General features: G+C 39.2%; 2 protein-coding genes across 8 annotated transcripts in view; one reads left to right on the top strand and one right to left on the bottom strand.

Annotated features, from left to right (window-relative positions):
* The window catches only part of TTC19 (tetratricopeptide repeat domain 19), a 46,358-nt gene extending 37,314 nt beyond the window's left edge, over positions 1 to 9,044 (bottom strand). For 2 of the 6 annotated variants that reach the window (XR_001596994.2, XM_016145129.2), the window contains exons 1-7: positions 8,822 to 9,043; positions 8,606 to 8,736; positions 6,862 to 6,972; positions 6,366 to 6,404; positions 5,562 to 5,618; positions 5,180 to 5,241; positions 2,852 to 2,946 (exon numbers count right to left, since the gene is read on the bottom strand). Coding sequence is in view for 3 of the 6 variants with exons in the window: in XM_016145129.2 (XP_016000615.1) it covers positions 2,852 to 2,946; positions 5,180 to 5,241; positions 5,562 to 5,618; positions 6,366 to 6,404; positions 6,862 to 6,972; positions 8,606 to 8,736; positions 8,822 to 9,005 (679 nt within the window). In the remaining 3 variants the exon portion in view is untranslated. Of the gene's footprint in view, positions 1 to 2,851; positions 2,947 to 5,179; positions 5,242 to 5,561; positions 5,619 to 6,365; positions 6,405 to 6,861; positions 6,973 to 8,605; positions 8,737 to 8,821 lie in introns of all 6 variants that reach the window. The other 4 variants (XR_001596992.2, XM_016145128.2, XR_001596995.2 and 1 more) reach the window with 3 other exon arrangements.
* The window catches only part of ZSWIM7 (zinc finger SWIM-type containing 7), an 18,094-nt gene continuing 4,288 nt past the window's right edge, over positions 9,033 to 22,838 (top strand). The window contains exons 1-5 of one of the 2 annotated variants that reach the window (XM_036223881.1): positions 9,123 to 9,348; positions 11,540 to 11,561; positions 16,763 to 16,865; positions 21,265 to 21,369; positions 22,678 to 22,797. In XM_036223881.1, coding sequence (XP_036079774.1) covers positions 9,138 to 9,348; positions 11,540 to 11,561; positions 16,763 to 16,865; positions 21,265 to 21,369; positions 22,678 to 22,794 — 558 coding nt within the window. In that variant the 5' untranslated portion in view covers positions 9,123 to 9,137 and the 3' untranslated portion in view covers positions 22,795 to 22,797. The other variant, XM_036223882.1, reaches the window with a different exon arrangement.

Here is a 22,838-nt window from a genome sequence, read left to right as displayed (position 1 = left end):
ATATCTACAACATGACAAGCAAAATGAATACATTATACCAGGAGTCCCCAAACCCCAGACCATGGATGAATACTGGTCCATGGCCTATTAGGAATTGGGCCACACAGCAAGAGGTGAACAGTAAGCTAGCAAAGCTTCAACTGTATTTGCAGCCATTCCCCAGCACAAGCATCACTGCCTCAGCTCCACCTCAGATCATCATCAGGCATTTGGCATCCCTGGTGCCAAAAAGGTTGGGGACCACCGCCCTATACCAAGTTTTAATGTCATCTGAAGTAATGTACCCTTGGGATACAGTTAATCATGCCAATAAAAAGCATATGAATTTGATAAGGAATTTGCTTTGTTCAAAACTGGGAATATATTCCTTTAGAAAAAATAAGTAAGAATAATGTAACACATTCTACTGCTTAACTAGTAAAATGAAACAATATTTACAACAGAAATCAGTTTACTCTCTCTAATAAGAATTCCTTCGCCTAGGGAAAAAGTGCTTTCACAACATATAACTAAATTTTAAAAAATTAAATTACAAAGTAATATAGACAGTATAATCCCTAATTTTTTTCTTAAAATATAAATAGCAGAGGGTGAAAGCAATCCTGAAAAGACACACACCAAAAAATAAACAGTAGTTCTTTCTTGGATAGCATGATTGTGGATGATCCTTATTTTCTTCTTAATACTTTTCTAAATTTCCTTCAATGCACTAGTATTATTTCTGGAATCAGAAAAGATAGCTTTACACTCTTAAGAAACTGTCAATGCTACAAATGAAAGATAACAAGAATGGAGATAGTTCATAAGTGATATATTTGATAGCTAGACTTGTATATATATTTTTTGTGAATTTCCTCAAAGTACTTCCACTACTTAGGGAGTTGAAAGTGGTTTGGGCCCTTTGTCCTTTCATTAAACAACTACTGAGCCTCAATTATGTGTCAAGCACTGCTCTAGATACTGAGGATTTAACAGTCAATAAAACAGATAAAGTCTCTATCCTTCTTTGATAGAGAAGACAAATACTAAAAACTTGAACAAAAAAATATTTCAGTGGTAATACAAACACAAGAACACAACACACACACACACACACACACACACACACACACACACACATCTTCTTTCTTAAGTGCAATTAAGAAAAGTAAAGAAAGTTAAAGGATTAAGGAGACACTAAAGTGGGAAGAGATGATTGTTTTAGTCAGGGTAGGCCCCCTGAATGATATCTGAGCAGAGAACTAAATAAGAGCTAGCCATATAAAGATAAGGGAGCACAAACTAGGCAGAAGGAACAGCAAATAAAAAGTCCTAGAGATGACAATGACCTTGGGATACACAAGAGTGAGAAAAAGATCAGTGTGGTGAAAGTAGAATGAGCAAGGGGGAGGGCAGCAGTAGAAGAGGTAGTTGGGGGTCAGATTATGTAGGGCCTTATAGGTCAGCCCACACAAGAATTCTGAATTTATTCTAAAGGTGAAGCAAAGGCACTAGAGTTCTTAAAAGATCACTTTGCCTGCTGCATGGATAACAGATTGTATGAGGTAATGAAGGGAGGCAGGAAAACCTGTGAGATTATTACAGGTGTCCAGGCAAGAGACAATGATGGCCTGGACCAGAGCAGTAGAGCAAGAGGAGGAGATGTGGTCTGAAATGGATATATTTTGATGGTTAATCCAATATAATTTACTGATAAATTACATATAGGGAATGAGGAAGAAATCATAGATTCTTAGGTTCTTGACCAAAGCAACTGGGTGAATGGTGATGTCATTTATTAAACTGAGGCTGAGTGGTAGAGAAATAACTTGGTGAGTCACAGAAATCAAGAGATTCATTTCAGATATATTAAGTGTGAAATGATCATTAGACATTCAGGCCACGATGTCAGGTAGACAAGTCTGCAGTTCATATGCAAGTTGGGGCCGAAGGTGTAAAACTGATATTAAAGGTATGGAATTAAATGTTATCTCCTAGGATGTGAGGGCAAAGAGAAAAAGAGAAAAGGACCAAAGACAGCCCTGAGGTCCACTAACTTTAGAGGTAGCAAAGGGGAAGTCAAGTAAATACAGTGTTACCAATAGTGTTTCCACCTGGGTGAGAGCTGCTATAGGTACAGTAAGATAAGGAACGAGAACTGGTGACCTTAATAAAGGGAGCTTCAGTGAAGTGATGAAGAAAAGCTGGGTTATGTTCAAGAGAGAACTGGACAACAACTGAGTACAGCCAACCCTTTCAAGGCATATTTACTACTTTAGAGACATCAGAGTTGACTGCTCTACCTCAACATCTTGCTAGCTCTTGGTATAAAGTAAGTGAAATAATGAAAGAATCAATGTCAAATCTGGAAATTCCCAATACCTCAAACCATATTAAGAAACCCAAATGGTTCAGAGCTAGAGAGCTTCCTGCCCAGCCCTTTCTGTTCCTAGCATAACTGGGAAAAGAAACAGTAGTTTCTCTTTAAGCTCTTCCCTTAACAATGAGAATGAAATGCAAAAACATGAGCTGCTCTCCACCTTTCATAACTTGGTGTACATCTGGGACCAAAAGGAAATTAATTAGCATTGTCACTGGCAGCTGAACCTTCCCTTTCTGCTTAATTTTCCAGAGGTTACATATAATAAAAGTCAACAGATAAATTATGAACATGTCAACAACAGATTAAAATAAAAACAGTGGTCAAGTCATTTAAACAAAACATCTTATTCCAAATCCTCTTCTGAGACCTTAAAAACAGCCACTTAATTTCCAAAATGGATGACTTTCCCTCCCCCTAATTCCCTTTATTGCAGAGCAACAGTGAAGCACTTTATAGCAAAATGTCCAGAAAACAGTCAGGTGTCCCTACCTGACAAAATGTCTTCTGCTAATTCCTTTTCTTTTTCAATTTTTTCCTCTAGAGTTGAAATGCAGAATTCATAGCCAGCAAGAGCAAATTCCTGTCTGTAAAGCAAAGATCAGCAATCGGCTGTTCACTTTTTCACAAACTCTTCTTTTATCCTCATTTTCCCAGCTGGGGTTTTAGTATTATCAATAAATGATGTGTAAGATGGGAAGAGGAATTTTGTTTAAAGCCCATAAGGGGTATCAATCTGTCGTCATTTCTCAAAAGTGGTATTTTTTTTCTAGTCACCCATTTAATGAAATTTAAAACATAAAAAGCTAGGAGTGCAACCATAGTTTTAGTAACTGACATAACCAGCTATTTTCATCATCTCCCACTAACAGTTTCAAGGGAGTCAGTTTCTCATTTGTGAAAGCCTAACACCTGCTCAAAGTACTACTCATATGAATGGAGGCTAAGGCCACCCTGCTCTAGGAGTCTAACTACTGACCTCATACAATTTCTGGAGGTTTATTACCTGTATACTTCTCCCAAGCTGTAGGTCTTTGATGGAAGTTTCTTTTACCGAAATTGAACTCCTAGCTCTGGCACTAGAGGGCATTAAGCCTGACTCTAGCCCTGGACCCTCAGTCAATTGGAGAGGATGCCCAAGCAGCAAGCGGACTGACTCTGGACAGAACATGCATCAACTGCTGGTTTCTATAAAGAGATGCACAGAAACATCAGATATTCCTTCCCCATCCAGAAGCTTAGCCCTGGTTTTTGCTCTTTGTTCTAGCTCCAGTTTCTTACCGAAATTGGTACTATAAAACTCACCTCTTCTCCTCTGGTGTTTTGCCAGGGACCCCCAGTATTCTATTCTATTCTCAGAAGAACATTAACTTCCCCAGACCAAAACCTTGACAAACATGGTTTGGTATCTAGCCAGGACATGGGGCAGGGCAGAATGGCCACAGGATGCACCTATTCAAAGCAAAATGTCTATAAACAATTTCCCTAATAGCACACTTTCTAAGCCTCAGGATCTGGCCATAAATTTTCTGGTCCCATGCCTTTCTTGATAAAACAAAATAAAAGAACACTTTTGAGGAAAGTACAGAGTAATTTACAGGCTAATTATCAGTGGCTACTACATAAACTCACCTCTACAGGACCATAAATTTCTCTTACTCTCCAGTATTATTAGCTTTGGGCTTCTTCTTATCCTAGGAGTTCATACTCCATTCACATCTAGTCCTGTTACTCCTCTAAGGGATATTGATCCCAGCTACAGTGCTCCCTGACAGGGTCTACCTCAAGGCTCCCCAAAAGACTTAAAGTCAAAGGCCCTCAGAAGCTCTAGCCTATCTAGTGTCCAACCAAATGCAGGGAGATTAAACAGTTCCTGCTAAGAAAAGAAGTGGTGACTAGAGCAGCAGAGACCGGTGTCAGGGGCCCTCACCTCAGTGAGCACTCATTCTAGAGCACCAGGTTTGCTGTTATTCCAAATGCCTAGTATTCAACTTCTGCAGCAACTAAAAATCGAAGGACAAGCTAGTCTTAGATCTTCCTCTTAAATTCACCCCAAAATATAACTCTCTAGAGGAGTTCTATGCTTACATCCTAGGTGTTTCTTCTTTGAACACCTAGAGAATGAAAGGCACCAGGCTTCACTCAGAAGTTCCTGACCTTTGGCACACAACTAAATTGTTTCCTAAAGCCTTTCCTGTGTAGCTGGCAGATGTTCTTATTTATAAGAATTGAGATTCACCTAATACTTTAAAATTAGCACTGATTTCCTGTCTGATTTATCCAAAAATCTCTCAACTCCTAGATACTTCCCCTTCCTAAAACCTAGCTACTTCATCATCTCTACATGCTTTTAAAACACTGCCCACCAAACAGGCCAATAAGAAACTCCCTTAGCAACTATCTCACTTAACTTTATATCCAATTTCCTGGTCTGTTGACACATATCAACAAAATGGTTTCCTCAAAGTTTATTACCCTCATCAACTTTTACAATGCTCCCTCCTCTTCTAGGAAGAGGTAAACTAAAGTTCTAACTATAACTTCCTTCCCAGTTCAAGCAGGAACAGAAAACTTGATTAGCTTTGCACAGTGCATCCAGGGGTGTAAGGGCTGTATGTCCCACTCAGCAGGCTAATGGAAGCAACAGGCAAAAACTGGGAAAGACTGAATTGGTGTCACACTTTAAGTGTGACACCAATTTTTTGGAGACCCAGATGCTTAGCAGGTATGTGAAAATCATATAACATGCCAGGGTCAAAGTATTCTGCCCAGACCCCAATTCGCTGGCTGCTGTCACACTTAGATTCTGACTATACTTACCTATTCTGAGCAGCATAGATACTGGCCAGCTTTAGAGATATTTCAATTATTGCATTATCTTCCTGTTGGGAAAAAGAAAAATGAAGGAAATTCAAGACAAGTAAAATTTCCTCAGAAAATATTTCAGATCAACTTCTAGATTGCCTTTGGCCTGAAAGCCATAGTCTTATCCTTTTAGAGAATTAGGCAACTGTGAATTGCTCAGCTACCATGCTTTTGCATAAGTGAAAGATTAGCAGTTTTTATACAAGTCCTAAGGCAAAAAAAAAAAATCTACCTTTTTTGGCCAAAGCACATGTTGGGGGCTAGGTGAAGTTTTCACGAAGCAAGACTACTTTGAAAACTGCTTCAGGTAGGGCCCAGTCATAGGTAACATCCTTACCTGTTGCATGCCCCCTCCAAGCAGGTAACTCATCGTTGCTTTAAAAAGTTTTTCTGCCTAAAAGCATAAGAAAAAGATTTTTCTTTTACTTGGGCCCCACTATCTACATGACCCTGGATTTTAAGTCTGATTCATCATTTCTTGTAAAACACAACATTCACACACTCGCATTCACAGAGAAAAATAGCCTTGTGATGGAAAACAGACTAAAATACCAGTACCCCACATCCTCTGGGCACCTCAAAAACTATTCTGTAGCAAGTAGAAACCAACTTTAGAAATTAACTTTGTATCCAAACCCTCTGTGGCAGAGACTGAAAACTATCCCCTAATATTCACTCTCCTTTCCATCATTTTAAGTACAGAATCTCCCCAATTTTTAATAGGTCAGCCTCCTTTGCAGTTAGGTATGGTCATGTGATAAAGTTTTGGCCAAGAGATGCAGGAATGTGAACAATTTTTAAATCATATTTTATAAGAAAGCTGCTTGCCTTCCCTTTTCTGTTTTTCCTACCTGTAGGCTGGAGTTGAGCCAGCTCACCTATACAGATGAGGACATATCTTAGAAGGAACCTGGGCTTCCAAATCACTTCATGGAGCAAAGGTTACTAGCCCCCTTCAATGTTTAGCTACTTGCATACTAATGAATTAGAGAGAAATACACCTCCTTGCTTGACTCACTCTATTTTGGGGTCTCTCTGGTACAGCAGCTCAGCCTGTACCCTTACAGGCTAATAGAGTAGAGTTCCCTTAAGGCTAGTACTTCACATATTCAATATATTACAAAGTGATTTACTTACTTACATTTTCAAGCTGACCCCGTACAAATGCCAAGTTGGCCATCTGAAAGCAAATTACAAATAGTTTCTCAGTTTAGAGCATTCTATTACTACTTATTTTAAAATCTTTAAGCTAAAGACTCCTTTTTTGCTTTCACTTTCTAAATTAAAAAAATAGTTGAGAGAAAAGCATGTCACTAATCTGCTAGAACCGAAGTATAGCAAAGGTATGAGAGTAAATACTTGCATATATACTTTGTTAATGCAAACCAAATAGATCCACTTATCCTCAAAGAAACGAATGCTAATAATAATTGTTTCTTTTTGGTATAGGACTGAGACTTCTTATAAGTGACACCCCAAGGGCAATTAAAATTTAAAAAGAAAGCTTAGTAAAAACAAAACCCAAAACCAAAGAGCTTTAGGACATCCTGAAGGTCCAGAATATAAATAAGGAGAATTAACAACACTTCTCTTGCATTCACCCTTCATCAGTGGCTCAGATTTGTTAGAAGAGTTACCAAATCATAAGTGTAAGTGATGGCCTTCTTGTTATCACTCTGATAGGCAAGACGAAGAGCGTCATGCAAAATTAGCTCAGCCTCTTCTGGCTCATCTTTCATGATGCTCAACTGAAAAGAGAAAACAAAGAAAATAATAGAAAATAAAATGTAAAGAAAGCAGATATATGTATAACCAGACAGAAGTGGTTACGGATATACATCACAATATATAGAAGAAAGCTATTCATTCATTCATCAAATATTTATTGAATTCCTACTAGGTAGCAAGCATTATGTCTATAACATTGACAGGGAGGTAGCCTCCTCTGCAGCTACGTGTGGCCATATGACAAAGTTTTGGCCAACAAAGCAGACAAAAGGAATGTGAACAATTTTTACATATTTTATTATTTTATAAGGAAGCTTCTTGCCCTACATCCTCTTTCTCTTTTCCTGCATGCTGAAAGTGATCCTGTAGGACAAATAAGCTTAATTACAACTAATGATAAGAGCTATGAAAAAAGCAATGGAAAGGAACAATAAAGGTCTCTATGCAGGAGTCAGAAAAGCTTTCTGAGGAAGTGATAATGAGATAGAATGTTTAAGAGTCAACTAAATAAGGGACTGTAAGGGAAAATGACCCAAACTGGGAGTAAGGAATAAGCAAAGGCCCTACAGGCTGACGAGAGGGATTCTTTAAGAATCGTTCAAAAAATGAAAAGAAAAATATGAGAAAGGAGAATGGTGAGTTAGAGTATTTCTGCCAAATGGGTGAACAAAGTAGGATGGTGTCAATCATGTAAGGTCTTGCAGGCCATGGCAAGGATTTTGAATTTTATCATAAATGCAGTGGAAAGTCATTCAAAGTTTTTAGGCAAGAAGATGATATCCAATTTACTTTTTTAACAAATCACTTAGGCTGTTGCATGAAATGTAGAGGGGGCAATAGGGCAGACAAGACTACTCAGTACTAGGCTGTGGGGAGAACAGGGGAGATAGAAAAAGGAGCTGATTTATCAAATATTTTGGATTTGGTGACAACAGGATTTGTTGCTGGACTGTAAGTGTACTGGGAGGCGGTGATAAGGTACCGTTAAGTATTAAAAACGACTATAAGAATTCCAGGCTGGAAATCTGGGTAGATGGTAGTAAAAAAACATGACGGTGAAGGAATGTGTTGGGGAGGCATTTGAGATCAAGAATTTAGTTTTGGGCAGATTAAGCCTAAAAGGTAGACAAAGGCTCAAACTAGAGAGGGTATGTCAGTAGCACACTGCAGCATGGGAATATCAATTTGGACGTTGTTGGCCTCAAGGTGGTAGTTAGCCCAACAGAAAAGTTGCGATAACCTGGGGAGAAGACGAAACAGACAATGTGGAGGGAAATAAAGGAGTTTATGAAGAGAACCAAATCGCTCATAACCAACAATGAATAGCATTTAAAGAACGCTACATACTGCATGTGAAAAATTCTCTATACCGGTCCTTTCAGCTTGGCTAGTTCACGTATTTAAAAAACTACAAAACAGTTCTGCTAATTATGTTTAGGTAAAAGAACGATGCCTGTGATGCCACTTCCATCTGCAACTTGAGACTGCAGCGGTTTTATTGCAGACTTCAGCCTGAGAAGCCTGAATGGATTCCAACACCGCTCTCCGCCTCCTTCCAAGACCCACCTAATTCCGGGCACTTTTATCCTCAGAGCCGCCACCTAGTCCTCGGCTAACTGTAGAGAATAGTGCGCATCAACAAGGCCGCCTCACCTTGGCTCGCTTTAGCAGCTGGATGATCTCGGCCTCGGCCTCGTCAGCCGCATCGTTAGCGGCGGCCCCGCCCGCTCCCTGCAGCTCCTCCTCCTCCTCTGCCGCAGCGGGCCTCGAGAACCACGCGAGCGCTGCGGGAAGGGGCTCTGAGGTCACCGGGCCCAGTCCGCGCTCCGGTCCCCGCCCGGCTGTCCCCGCCCGGCTCGCGCCCCTCACCTGCCAGCAGCGGCAGCAGGCCTAAGCCCCCGCCGTGCGGCGCGACTCGAGATGGTGGCACCTCCACCTCGGGCGCCCGGCCTCCTGCCGGCCCCGGAACCAGGCGCGCCGAACAGATCCGGCACTGCCGCCCCGCGGCCCGCAGAAGGCCTCGGCCCAGGCTTGGGACCAGGAGCCGGTACATGCCCGAGCTGCGTCCTCTGCTCACTGCAGGCCCAGCGAGATCCTAGGACGTCCCGCCCCCAGCGCCGAACGCCGCCGGATTGGTCGGGCCGTGACGTACGAGGAAGCGTCCTCCTTGCCATCCGCATGCGCAATGACGCACGTTGGCATCACGGCGCCGCGCCCAGCCCTCTGCTCTGGTTGGAATCCTACACACATTTGTTGGAGTGCTGTTTTTGCTGTGCTTTCTGAGGAGTCTACGTTCCGTAGAGCCATGGCCGTCACCATGTCAGCGGCCACGTTGCCGGCTGTCGTGGAGGAGCTTCTGAGCGAGATGGAGGCGGCGGTGCGGGAGAGCGCTCGAAGTACGGGCCGGAAGGAGTGTGTAACTGTGTTGTGGGCCGTGGACCATGCACCGCCGGTCCGGGAGGCAAGAGGTGGTGGTCTCTGGACCCGTGGGGCACTGGATTCGGGGCTACGACCCCGCGCTCTTCGCCCCGAACTGCCCGTGCTTTTCCCCCGTGTGTTCTATCTTCAGACCCTCTTGTTTGTTTGTTTGTTTTTAAATGAAAGAAAAGAGAAAAGCTAAGTTTGTTCAGGGACAGCGCAGTTGAACCAGGGACACAAGGGCTGAATGTTGCCAAAAAATACGTGAGAAAGGGACCTAAAACCAGGAGGGTGGAAGGGACGGGAGCTTACACGGGCTTATAGAAAGGTAAAACTTTAAATTACTAAACTTTCATGTAGTCCCAAAATCTTATGTTAATTTTAAAATGAATCTTTTCATACACTTTTCTCAGCAAATAAGTAGGGTCAGAAAACCCAAATGCGTAGGCAATGACTGGAGTAAATCGATATTGCGAAAGTACCTCTTTTTCCTCTGACCAGCAGAGGGTGCTCTGTGACCGTGTTCACTAATATCACCAAGATCTCAAAATTTGTTGACAGCATACTAGTTTTAAGAGGATTTTTCTAATCAACTGCATCGACTAGTTAAAACTACTCAACTAATGTAAAAATGGTCATTTAGTAAATAGAAGATTAGGCCTCAAAATTGCCACTGCTTATTCAGTTGGATGACTTGTTTAAAAAAGGCTTGCACTTCGAAAGAGTTTATCTTGAGTTACAGTTTTTAAAGGACTGAGAACAGTTAAGACAACTTTTTTCTCGTTTCAGTTCAAGCTAATGCAATCTACATCCTTAACAAATTAGGCCAGCCAGGTATTCAAACATGTTCCGATCCCAAAAAGGGTAGGAAAAAAGTCCATGTGTTGTCAGCTCAGTGGTTGCCAGAAGTGAGCTTTGTGTCCCAGTGTATTAATCCATACACTGTGACAGTCCTGAAGACATGTCCCTGATGGTCATGGCTCAAACAGATGGACTACTGCCATCGATTAATGTTTATTTTCAGCAAAATTGTTTTCTGCTATTTAAAAGTCTTTGTTCTAGATAGTCATATACTCTTCCTGACCCCCATCCTTCAATGGCAGATTTTTTTAGATCAAGATTCTGAGTTTACACTCAGTGTTATGATGTATAACAGTGTTATGATGTATAACTAGTCACAGCTGAGCCATGTAGGAAGCTGAGCCAATAGCAACAAGCTATGATTACTTTTCCTTTCCTGTGTAACTTTTAGTTTTTCCTAAATTAGAGCTGTTGTGGTTGTTTGCTTGTTTAGTTTTCTATGCATTTATCCCTAGTTCAACCTCAAACTCTTTTATTGGTGTTCTAAATCTCTAATGAAGATGTTCAGATAATGAAATATTTTATCAGTTTCATTTTTCTGTAGACTCTCCTAGAGCCTTTGATTTTCTCTAATATGGGCTAGTGCTCTCCTGGCCGACTCCTGAGATCTCCCTTAACCATTATTATTCTGGGAATTCCCTTTATCAGTGTTGAACTTCATGTTTAGTATATCCTACAATTTTCTTTTTCCGGTTTACTACTTATAGAGCACGTACTTAGCTTCAAGAAGAAAAGTACATGAGATATACTTTTTAAGGTTTTACATGTCTGAAAAAGTTATTTTTCTATATATTAATTGATAATTTGGCTAAGTATTGAATTATATATTGGAAATATTTCTTCAGACATCTGAAAGCATTATTTTACTAACTTCTAGCTTCTTAAACTTACTTTCAGTGAGTCTTTCTTATTTTAGCCCCCCTGGTACGTCCTGACCTCCAGAGCTATCTGGTTGCCACTAATTTCTGAGTTTTTTTTGCAGAGAGGGTAGTGTATTCTGTAGTATAAATCAGGTTGTTACTTGGCTCTCATCAGTGCTAGCTTAAAATTCAGTTTTTTCAGGTCTTTTAAATTATTTTCAAATGTATTTTAGCTGTTATTTCTCTCCATCCTTATCCTCATGAGTTTATGCTTTTGGAAAAAATCCTGTTATTGTTTAGTTGAATATCAGTAAGGGGTAAAATTAGATACATAGGCTCAATTCACTGTCTTCTACAAAAGTCTTCTTGGTTATAGTCTTTTTAAGAATTTTTTGTTTGTGGTCACTGGTTTAATATGATTAACTTTCTTTCCATTCCTGTTTTACAGTTCCTGATGAGCATCTATTATCGTAAGTATATATCCTGTTGTATTTGGTTTTTTTTCTTTTTAGCTGTTATTGTGTTTTAAAAGACAAATGCTTTCAACAATAACTCTTAATTTTTAAAAATATCCTTACTAAACTAGGGACAATATTTTTTTGACATGATTATTAAAAACCTGTTTCAAGTGAATAGCCGAAACTATCTTTGATTGTACAAAGTATTCCCAAAATGTCCTATATGCCACTTTGTTTAACATTGTTCTAGAAGTTGTAGCTATTACACTAACATATAAAAAAAGAAATTAGAAGTATACGTATCTACAAGGAAAGACAATTATTTGTACATGATATAATACTTTTTTAAAACCAAGAGAATAGTCATTTTTAATATAGAAATTAAAAATTGTTTCCCTTTGTACACAAAGTTCAAAAACATAATTACATTCTCAATAGCAACAAAAAAGTGAAAGCTACTAAAGAATAAGTAATGTTTAATTGCATATACATGCTTATATTTAAAAGTCGAGAAGGATATACACCAAACTATAGTAGAGATCATCTTAGAGGAAAGAAAGGAGGCAGAATTTTAAAAAGGGCATTAACCTTGTCTCTATTTCTTAAATTTCTTTTTACAAAATTATACATTACTGGGGAAAAAATTCCTACTTTTAAGACAAAGAAAATAAGCAAATAATAATAAAGGATGCAAATTACTGAAAACTTTGGGAAAAAAAGATAAATCTTACTACTGATCATAAAAATACAAATTGAAATAATAAGATAGCTTTCCATCTATAAAACTGGCCACTACAGAAAAGATGTTGGTAAGAATATTCCAGAGGTTGGCAAGAACACGGAGAAAAGCAGCGGTCCCCAGCCCCGTGCCATGGACCACTAACAGGCTCTGGCCTTTTAGGAACTGGGCTGCACAGCAGGAGGTGTGCAGTGGGCGGTTAAGTGAGCGAGTAGGTGAGCAAAGCTTCATCTGTGCAGCCATTTCCCAGCACTAGTATCACCACCTCAGCTCCACATAAGATTATCAGGCATTACATTCTCATAAGACCACTGGTCCCTGGTGCCAAAAAGGTTGGGGATCGCTGGAGAAAAGGATAACTGATAATGCTGCTAGTAGGAGTATAAATTGGAAGTTAATCTGGCAAAAGGCAATATGAGCTTTAAAACATACATATTCTTTGACCCAGAATTCCACTTATAAGAATGTATCCCAAGGAAGTAATCATGAATGTTCATGAATTGTACAGTGAAGATATTTATGTTATTTATGGAAGTAAAACAAAAAACCTAGAAACAATCTAATTCAGATTAGATTAATAAACTAATCATCAAAAAATAGAGTTTGAAAAAAAATAAAAGTAATTCATCTTTACAGTGGAATTCATGTAACTGTTAAAAGTGATATAGAGACAGAAGTCAAAATGGTGTAGACGATAGAGCTTTGTTCATCTGCTGTTACGATCACATCACAGTTGAGACGGAAACGCTGAGCGAACAGCAAGCAGTCACCTAGGGTCTAGATGAACAAGCCCTACAACTAGAGAGAGATAAGAAATCACCCTGCAATAGGGTGAGATTGCAAGGCTGCCTGGACCCAAGTGGCTGAGCGTGACAGAGGTTACAGCAGTGGCAGCTACGGATGCCTTTTAAAAGGGCCATGTCCGTGAGTGGACTTTGGTGATGAACCTGCTCGCTCTGAGCATGAGCACCATGAAGGCTTCTTGCGGGGCACCAGGGACTTACAAGGGAACACTGAGTTGTCAGACCGAGGGCCAGAGGCAAGGCTTCATCCAAGCAGTACTGGTGGTATCCATTGTTCCTCTGTTGAGCCCTCCCCTGTCCCAGTGTGTATACTCAGCGCTGCCATAGGTGGATAACAGAGGTTGCTCTGCCCAGAAGATTCCCTGAAAGTACGGTGGGAGAGATGCAGCTCCACTCAAACCACATCTAGGTGTGCTCAGCTAGTCCAGTGCTCCTTGCTGAGCAGCAAGACTCACACTTGTGGCAGCTCACCTCGGTCTCTGGTGTGGTTTCCTGAGGTAACTATAAGCACAGCATCTGTGGATTGCTTACTGAATCTCACCAGATGGCCCTGGAGGGACACAGGCCAGGGTTAAACTTGGCCTGCAGCGGAACCACTCTCAGGACCATGCCACTGCACACCTACCACACATAGCCACACTGGGAGACTTAGGAGCTTTTCTTAGTACATAGAAACAGACACAGAAAGGCAGCCAAAATGGGAAGACAAAGAAGCAGAAACCATGTGAAAGGAGAGAACAGAGATCCAGGAATAATGGAGTCAAGCAATCTCACAGATGCAGACTTCAAAACACTGGTTATAAAGATGCTCAATGAACTTAAGGGAAGTGTAGATGAATTCAGATTTTAAAAATATAAAAACGGAAATGGAAATTACAAAAGGGAACCAGTCAGAAATGAAGAACACGTTATCTGAGATGAAGAGTATATTACAGGGAAGCAACAGAGTAGATAAAGAAGAGGATGGAACCTCCAATATAGAGGATGGGGAAGCCAAGGACACTTAATCAGGACGGCAAGAAAAAAAGAAGCCAAGGCTATAACAATCATTTAAGGAGCCTATGGGACACAATTAAATGTGAAAATATCCATGTCGTAGGGGCACCTGAAGGAAAACAAGAAGTTGAAGAGCTATTTGGAGAAATAATGACGGAAAACTTCCCTCACCCGGTGAAGGAAATAGACATACAACCCCAGGACATTCAGAATCCCAAGAAAGAGGAACCCAGAGAGACCCATACCGACACACATCATAATTCAAATGACAAAGGTTAAATAAAAAGAGAAAATCATAAAAGCAAGAGAAAAGCAGTTAGATACCTACAAGGGAGCACCCATAAAAGACTGGCAGCTGATTTCTCCAAAGAAACTTTGCAGGACAGAAGGGCTTGACAAAAATATTCCACAGGATGAAAACCCAGGACTGCAACTAAGAATACTTTATCCAGCAAAGCTATCATTTAGAGTTGAAGGACAGATAAAGCGCTTCCCAGACAAAAATAAGCTAAAGGAATTTATCAACACCAAGCCAGTATTACAGAAAATATTGGAGGGACTTCTTTAAGGGGGAAAAAAACAAAATCATGAATGAAAAATGGTAATAACTACATATCTATCAATGACTACCTCAAATGGAAAAGAATTAAGTACTCCAAAGGATAGAGTGGCTGAATGGATAAGAAAACAAGATCCCTACATATGCTGCCTACAAGAGACTTCAGATTAAAAGACACACACAGACTAAATGGAAGGGGTTGAAAAAAGATATTGCCTTGATGGACCTAGAGGATATTGCGCTAAGTAGAGGCAGTCAGATAGAGAAAGACAAATACATGATTTTAAGTACAAGCAGAATCTAAAGAACAAAATAATAACAAAAATGGAAACAAACTCATAGATTCAGAGACTATTTTGAGGGCTACTAGACAGGAGGGGGTTTGGGGAGGATGGTGAAAAAGGGTGAAGCGAATAAGAAATACAAATGGATAGTGACAAAATAGTCATGGAGTTAGAAAATGTAGCATAAGAAAAGTGGTCAACAGTGTTGTAATAAATATGTAGGGGAAGTAAGGCGCTAGATTTAGTGGGATGATCACTTGAGCTCTAATCACTATGCTATACAACTGAAACATTGTATGCCAACTAGAATTGAAAGAAAACTTATTGAATTGTACAATGTAAATATGAGCAACTAATTGTCTATTATATTTCAATAAAGCTGGGGGAAAAGTGACAAAATATTGCATTCAAAAGATGTTCACAATATGTAACAAGATTGACAAGGCAGGTTGAAAATTTTTTATTAGATCCATATTTAACGGTGATTTTCCAATTGATAAAGTTATCACCAGATTTTAATTTTTTAACTTTTCTTTGTCCATAGGTAATCTCCATGTTAAATGTAAAAAGTTGAAAAACTCTTTCCATTCCAATATTTTATTTTATGAAGAGACTCGTTTGTTGTAAAATGAAGTTGAACATTTTAAATTTGAAGTCGTAGTAGTTCTGTCTTATTTCGTGTGAAATCACATGTTTTTTTTTAAAACATTAACATTTCAGTTTTAGTTCAACCTATCCAGTTTATAAAAATAACCTATGCTTATAAAAAAAAGTTCTCAGAAAATAAAACATAAAAAGCATCACCTCATACCACCCAGTGACATTTTGGCTTATTGCCTTTTAAAAATCTTTATTTTGAGATAATTGTATTTTTAAGAAAAAAAATGATTGAGTTTCTAAATAAGCAATTTTGTATGTAACCTTTCTCACGTAACATAAGAATTTTCCCACATAATAAATTTTTTCTGATATATCATTAGCAGCCGAATAGCCTTCGTTACTACTAATCAAAGAGTACAAATTTAATACCCATCAGATGATCAGACATGAAAAAGCCTGATAATACCAGTCTTAGTGAGGATGAGGAGAAATTAGAACTCTCAACCAGTGCTGGCTGGGAGAGCTATTTTCACTGTGGAAAGCTAATGGCAACACCTATTAAAAGTGAAAAATGCAATTGTACTAAGACCAGCAATTCTGCTTTTACTTATATAACCAGGAAAAATTATATGCACTAAGGGACATGCACCGAGATAACAGTATTATTTATAATTATAATAGAAACAATCAGAATACCCATCAATAGGGTACTTAAAAAATAAAAGTACTAGGTATATACAATGAAATATTCAAAAAGTAAAGTTTAAAAAAAAATCTACATGCATCATTTTTAAGAATGTATTGAGTGGAAAAAAGTTCCCCAAAAGCCTGCAATATACCTTTTGTTTTAAAACTTATGAAACAATACCATATGTATAGTGTACATGTATATGTATATATGTATATGTGTGTACATATACATGTACCCACATACTGTTTATAAGAAAATATAAAAATATTATCAGGAAGGAAACCAACAAATGCTTGCAGTTGTCTCAGGGATGAAGGGAAATTGGGAAGAAGAATAGGAAGCACTGCCAAGTATAAAGAGGGCTTCTTTATCTGTAAACGACATGTTAACATTTATTCTGGAAAATTGAGTACATGAGTTTTTGATATTTTTTTTCCAAACTAAAATGAATTGAATTTTTAAGAGATGCTTATGGTGATCCTTTGGATCAAGTTACTGAGATGAGTTTGAAAAGCTAATCTAAAGCCTTTCTATTTCCTAGGCTGAAGTTTGTTTTTGGCTCATCAGCCATCCAGGCCTTGGACCTGGTTGATCGACAGTCCATCACCTTAATCTCATCACCCAGTGGGAGGCGTGTTTACCAGGTAGAAATCTAGAGGTGGGGATTATCTCAACAGAAACCCCTTGGGACAAAATGTTTTCAAGAATCTCTGTGGAAGCTGGTAACCATCTTTAAGTATTTCCTGCACTGTTGAAAAGCATTCGACCCAACCTAATAAAATTAGTGTGTTAGTAATTATGAGAAATATGCTCTATTAACTCTACCTAGTAGCAATGTATATAACCAGCAATGATGTGGAGAGGCTCTTTTCTCAGATCTAATGGAGTATAGTCGACTTTTGCTTTCCCATTGTTTGATAATAGAGTACTTCCCCCCCCCCCCAAAAAAAATGTATTGACACCTTTACTTTGTTCATTATCTCTTGATTACAAGCAAAAGCCAAAGTGCATTTTGGAGTCCTTGCACATGCTCAGATTCTTCTGTTAGAAATGATCTTTCAAAACTGTTGTCAGGAAGTATTTACTAGGTAGGGGTCAAACTATGCTGAATGCAAGCAGTCTACTTGGACCTTAGTTTTGCCCTCTAGAGTTTAAGATAGGTAGATTTGTAAAGTAACAGCCCCTTACCAGGCTCTGAATTACTTTAATATGTTATTGATAGTTCTCACCAAAAGTCTTGCGATTTTTTTTTTTCAGGAAACTGAAATGCAGAAAAGTAAACTAACAGTCACAGCTGGCAGCTGGGATTTCTAACTGCTATCCCACACTGCCTGTCTTTATATAAACAGTGGGCCAGACTCCAACCCTACCCCCTACTCCCACACCCCCTAGTTTAGCTATCTAGGACAATGATAAATACAACTGGGATTGAGGGAAGGGAGTATTATGAATGAAATAAAAATATCGGCAGTGGTCTCCAAAATTTTGTTTGGCTTGGAAGGGGTTAAAAAGAAACCATCAGCTCTTATAAATGTAATCAAGGCTTTACTGAAGACCTGGAAGGGGGAAATATTTCAGTGTTTGGATTCTGGTTTATTTACAATGAACTTCTCAGAGCTGAGACCGTGTCAATTAATTCTTGGTGAATGACAAGCAAAGCCTGCTTGGGCAAATAGGTGCCTTCGCTTAGTGAATTAACTTATCATTCCACATTGTAGCATAACTTAGCTGACTTGGCAAAATCTTCGTGCATTTCTTCATTAAGGGAAATGGAGTAATTGGTGTTTAGTACTGAAATTAAAACTTTTGCAACATATTTACTTAAAAGAGGCTGTCTACTAGAATTTTCTCCTGGTGAATTTATAGATTAATAATCAGAACTATTAAATGTTTGTACTTGAGGAGGTAGAGACATTTTCTTTCCCTGTGTTTTTATTTTTGTTTTTCATGCAGGTAAAATACCCTAAATAAGAAAGGCCTTTGAATATTTCTCATGTCTTTTGGTTTCAGATTTTTTATATCAGTTCCAGTATCAGCATAACACTTGACTACCCAAGCAGTCTTTTTACTGTCCTCTAGTTCTGTGACCTAGTTACTAGTTAAAATCTTAAAGATTTTCTTTGAAATATTCTAGTTACTGTTGACTTTCTGTACCTCCCAGGGTTACCATAACTTATTTTCTTCATTCACATCCTGTGTTAGATTACATTGCTTTATTTATCATAAAAATACTAACTTCCTAGAATTATGGCTGTCAGCTTGAACTTCGAATTAAATGAGGCTGTAGAAATCTTATATACACCCTCAGATTAACCTTAATGGTTTCATTGTATTCTAATATAGTAAGAATTTGGCTTTTTTCAGAGGTTCTATGAGATGATAAAAGTTGAGTCAGACATTCCCTTGATACACTGCTAGTTATCTTTCCATAAGTCAACCTTCTAATATTCTTATTGTCCTCCAGGTATAATGGTAATTATGCTAAAGTGACCATTATATTGTTGTCACCTGAGATGATTTTTTTTAATAAACATTTTTGGTTCAACTAGGAAGGAAGATGCATCAGTTAGGAGAGACTAAGTTATGCTGTGGTAACAATGACCCCAAAATTTCGAAGGCATACAAAAGCAAAGTTTTATATTTTATTCATGCCATGTATCCAGTAAGAGTCAATTGCTCCTCTGCTCTAAAACGTGTTCCCTCTGGGAATCCCAGTTGGTGGAGCACCCCTCCCTATCTAGAGCATTGTGGATCTCATAGCAAGAGAAAGAAGGATGTGGTGTGTGCCAGTTTTTACTGTTTCTGCTTGGCTACTCACATTTTACTGGCTGGCTAAAGCAGGTCACATAGCCAGCCTGTATTTAATAGGGCAGGAATGTATAATCCTCTTTCTGAGAGAGGCACCAAACACTGAGAACAATAAATAATAGTTTTACCACTGTGATGGGTCCTAAGAGGCTTGGAGCAGTCATAAAATTGTACTTGTGAGTGGATGACCATCTAAGATGGGTTACCATCCTTCGAATCTAATTGAAACCACAGCAGGCTTCCTCCAAGTTAGGTTCAAACAAGTCCAGTCATGGGCCTGAGTATCCTCTTTCCTGCATGTTTCTTTTTTTAAAAGGTCTCTCCTTCTCATGATAAACATACCAGACTATGGGTGGAAGAACTGGGAGCAATTCTTGTAAGGGAGGTCATTTTTCCATTGAAGGGTGAAGGAATTAGGTGATCCCTAAGGTCAATTTCTAGTTCTAAGCATTTCCATCTCAGATTTTTGCCAGATTATTGGGTTCATTAGTTGGCCACTGCTATATAAGGAAGGAGCAAATTTAAAATGTGCTATCTCCTTATGATATTTGCTGTCTCGGGTGGTTATCACTTTGCATTTTAGTCTTAGCCAGCCTTTGAAAGGAGCAGGCTAGGGAAGCTCTGTAGAATTTCTCCCCATCCCTAAGTCACCAGGCATTTATTCAGCATAGTCCAGAGAATATTCTGTTAGATTGGGGACCCACAATAAGGAGGAACCAGTGGGCCAGTTAAGTCAGTGTAGCTTATGCCTGTTCAACTTTAGATCTAGAGAGAACACAGAGGAGACAACTAAAGGATGAAAAAATCTAATTGCTAATAGTATGGCGACCCAAGAATTGTTTGTGTCACTGCTGAATGTTGGTGGGTTTTCTTCCAGGATTAAGTAGAAAACAGTCTGCTTTAATGCTCTCCCTTAAGTTTTCCAGATATATGAGGAAATCCTTTTATGATGCTCAGGGTGATATGTTTAAAACATATCAGTGCCTCAAAATCAAATTATGGACGATGTGATTCTTTTGATACCTAATTTGTAACTAGGGTTGAAATTTTTAATGAGTACAATAGGCATCTTCTAACCACTCATTGGCCATTTCCGGTAACCTAGCATTCCCTGAGGAATTCAACTGAGTTGATCAAAATGCCATAGGGACATGGCCATATCATGAATCATTGGACATTTGACAAACAGAAGCACAACACTGGAACACTGCTACTCTTTGAAGCCTTACCTGTTGCTTTGTTTTTTGTGGGGGAGAAAGAGAAAATCCTGGGAGTGCTGGCATTATTTTTCAAAAAGAAAAAAAAAAAGAAAAAGTTCTGGCCTTTTCATTTAGATTGCCTTTTTGAGCCTAAAACTAATTCGAAAGCCCAGTGGCAGATTCTTAAGTGGCAGTTCATTGTAAAATAACCCTCAGGACGTTTCTACTTCCCTTGGATACTAATTTTACACTTCCAGTTTGGAAATTAACTTTAGAAATGAAGGCCTCAACCTTTTTGTTTTTGGCTGCTTTGTGGTAGAGAGACTTAAACAAGTGATATCTCTAACAAGTTTGTCCAGTCACACCACAGATGCATCATGTTTTCCCTATATGTCTCCTTTATTGTCTCTTGGTTGCCAGCAAGGCTGTTTGTCCTTGGACTGAGTCTCTTACCAACCCCTCACATATCTGTGTTTTCCTTGTGTACTGCTAGATGAATAGGCAGATCCGGACTTGCCTCTTTCTTAGACCTCCATCCTGACCAGCTGAGTCATCCCTTTTGCAAGATTACTTATTTTCCCTGCTCTCAAATTCTTTTCAAAAGCCTTTTCCCACTTCTTCTGAAACCTATCTTTCTGCCTCACTGCTTACCTTTTACCTGTTTTCATACTCTCTTAAGGTGTGTGAAATACCAAATATCAAGAAAGACCACAATTAAATGTAGATGAGGGGCCTTTCCCACCACCTCTTCATACTCATCCCACGGAGTCGGCCCTCTACAAAATGGTTTGTGTTGATGGCTTAAGCAGCCTGAAATTCAATTTCATTGTACGAAGTCCTCAAGGACAAAAGACTGAGGAAAGGAGAAGAGTCTGCACACAGGGAAGTTGAGTTTCTACTTTTGTGTAAAATGTTGCTGCAGTTCTTCCCAATGCAATTTATGAGCAACTCTGGGTTACCAGATACATTCAAGGGAAGGAAGCGGTTTCCCAGCATACCTTTTGAAGTCTGATCCCATCTGTCCTTTTCTTTCTAGGTACTTGGAAGTTCTGGTAAAACATACACATGTTTGGCTTCTTGTCATTACTGTTCATGTCCTGCATTTGCCTTCTCAGTGCTACAGAAGAGTGACAGCCTACTGGTGAGGATGGGGAAGGCTCTTCCTACTATAGTCAAATTAGGAGAGAAGCAGCCCTTCATGGTTTAAGAGTTAAACAAAATGGGAATTTTTTTATATTTGAAACAGATAGTAGTTTGCTGCCCTTGACTTCAGTTAGTCTATCTTGTTTGAGTTTAATCTCCAAAATTGTGGTCTCATTTTTAGAATTACATCAACACCAATTTTTTATTTAAGAAGTCATGGATAAAGCTTTGGGGAGGGTAACAAGATAATCCTGAAAGCTGGCACTGGGGAATTGGATGGCCCAATAAAAATAAGAAACTAAATTGGATGTTGGCAACTTTGCATATAGGCAGCTCCGGCCATGAGGTATTTCTTCTCACTACCTGTAAGATAGCCCGGCACTTAGCCATGCCTGACTTACACATGAGGCTGAAGAGCACACTGATCCTTTGCTGATGTCACAGGAGTCTAGTGCATCAAGCAGGAAATAAAATATACACAACTCCTTATTTCAAAGGAGAAAGCACTATCCACATGAGAGCAAGTAGCTATATTTTAAGTCTTGCCAGAGAAGACAATTATAGCATCCACTCCCTTCTTGCCCTTCTTTTACCGTTAACTTCATTAAACATCTTGGGAACTAGGTGGCAAGTTGGGTATCACATTGTACAAAAGGCTACATTCACAGCTGATATGCCATGGGTTTATTTCACCTGTAAAATGACAGAATTAAACCAGGCCCCCTTCAACATTTAAGGCTGTGTGTTCTGTGATACAAGGTCCAACATAGATCATCTCCCCAGAAATGTGTACAGGCCGATTTGTGTGAGGGTTCTGCCACCTCACCACCACTCCTCCATCCCACCCCATCCTGTAGAAGAATAACATAGTGATTAAGGGAGTAGACTGTAGATTCTGAGCACATGATTAAAATGGTAATAAGAGTTGTTCTTATGGGTAGCTGTCAGATTTAAATGAGATAATCTCTAAGAAGCACTTAGCAACACAGTACCTCAAGGAATAGTATCCATTGCTATTAAAAGCTTTCTGAAGGTGAGGGAAAAAAATATAGAACTCAGGATTACCCTGTGCCAGTTGGATCTAAACTGTTTCCCAAAACAACAGGCAAAATAAAACTTCCTTTTTCTCCTCTGACTTATAGAAAGAATACGTCTGTCTCATCTTTATCTGCAGTTTTTAAGCAATAAGTTAAAGGCCCATAATGTGTGTGTCCCATTCCTTTCCTACTAAATGTAATGGTAGTAAGAGGTCTTGGTTAGCCTGGCCCGGCCAGTTTCTAATGGGTTGGTGTGTTTTGTATTCCAGTGCAAGCACCTCTTGGCAGTTTATCTTAGTCAGGTAATGAGGACCTGTCAGCAGCTAAGTGTCTCGGACAAGCAACTGACTGACATATTATTGATGGAGAAGAAACAAGAAGCATAAAAGGTACTGATTGAGCATGATTATCTTTCAAAATAGAAGTCCTG

This window comes from Rousettus aegyptiacus, unplaced genomic scaffold, assembly GCF_014176215.1.
Source record: "Rousettus aegyptiacus isolate mRouAeg1 unplaced genomic scaffold, mRouAeg1.p scaffold_m13_p_6, whole genome shotgun sequence".
Classification (NCBI taxonomy): domain Eukaryota; kingdom Metazoa; phylum Chordata; class Mammalia; order Chiroptera; family Pteropodidae; genus Rousettus; species Rousettus aegyptiacus.
This window is presented reverse-complemented; position numbering and strand designations above follow the sequence as displayed.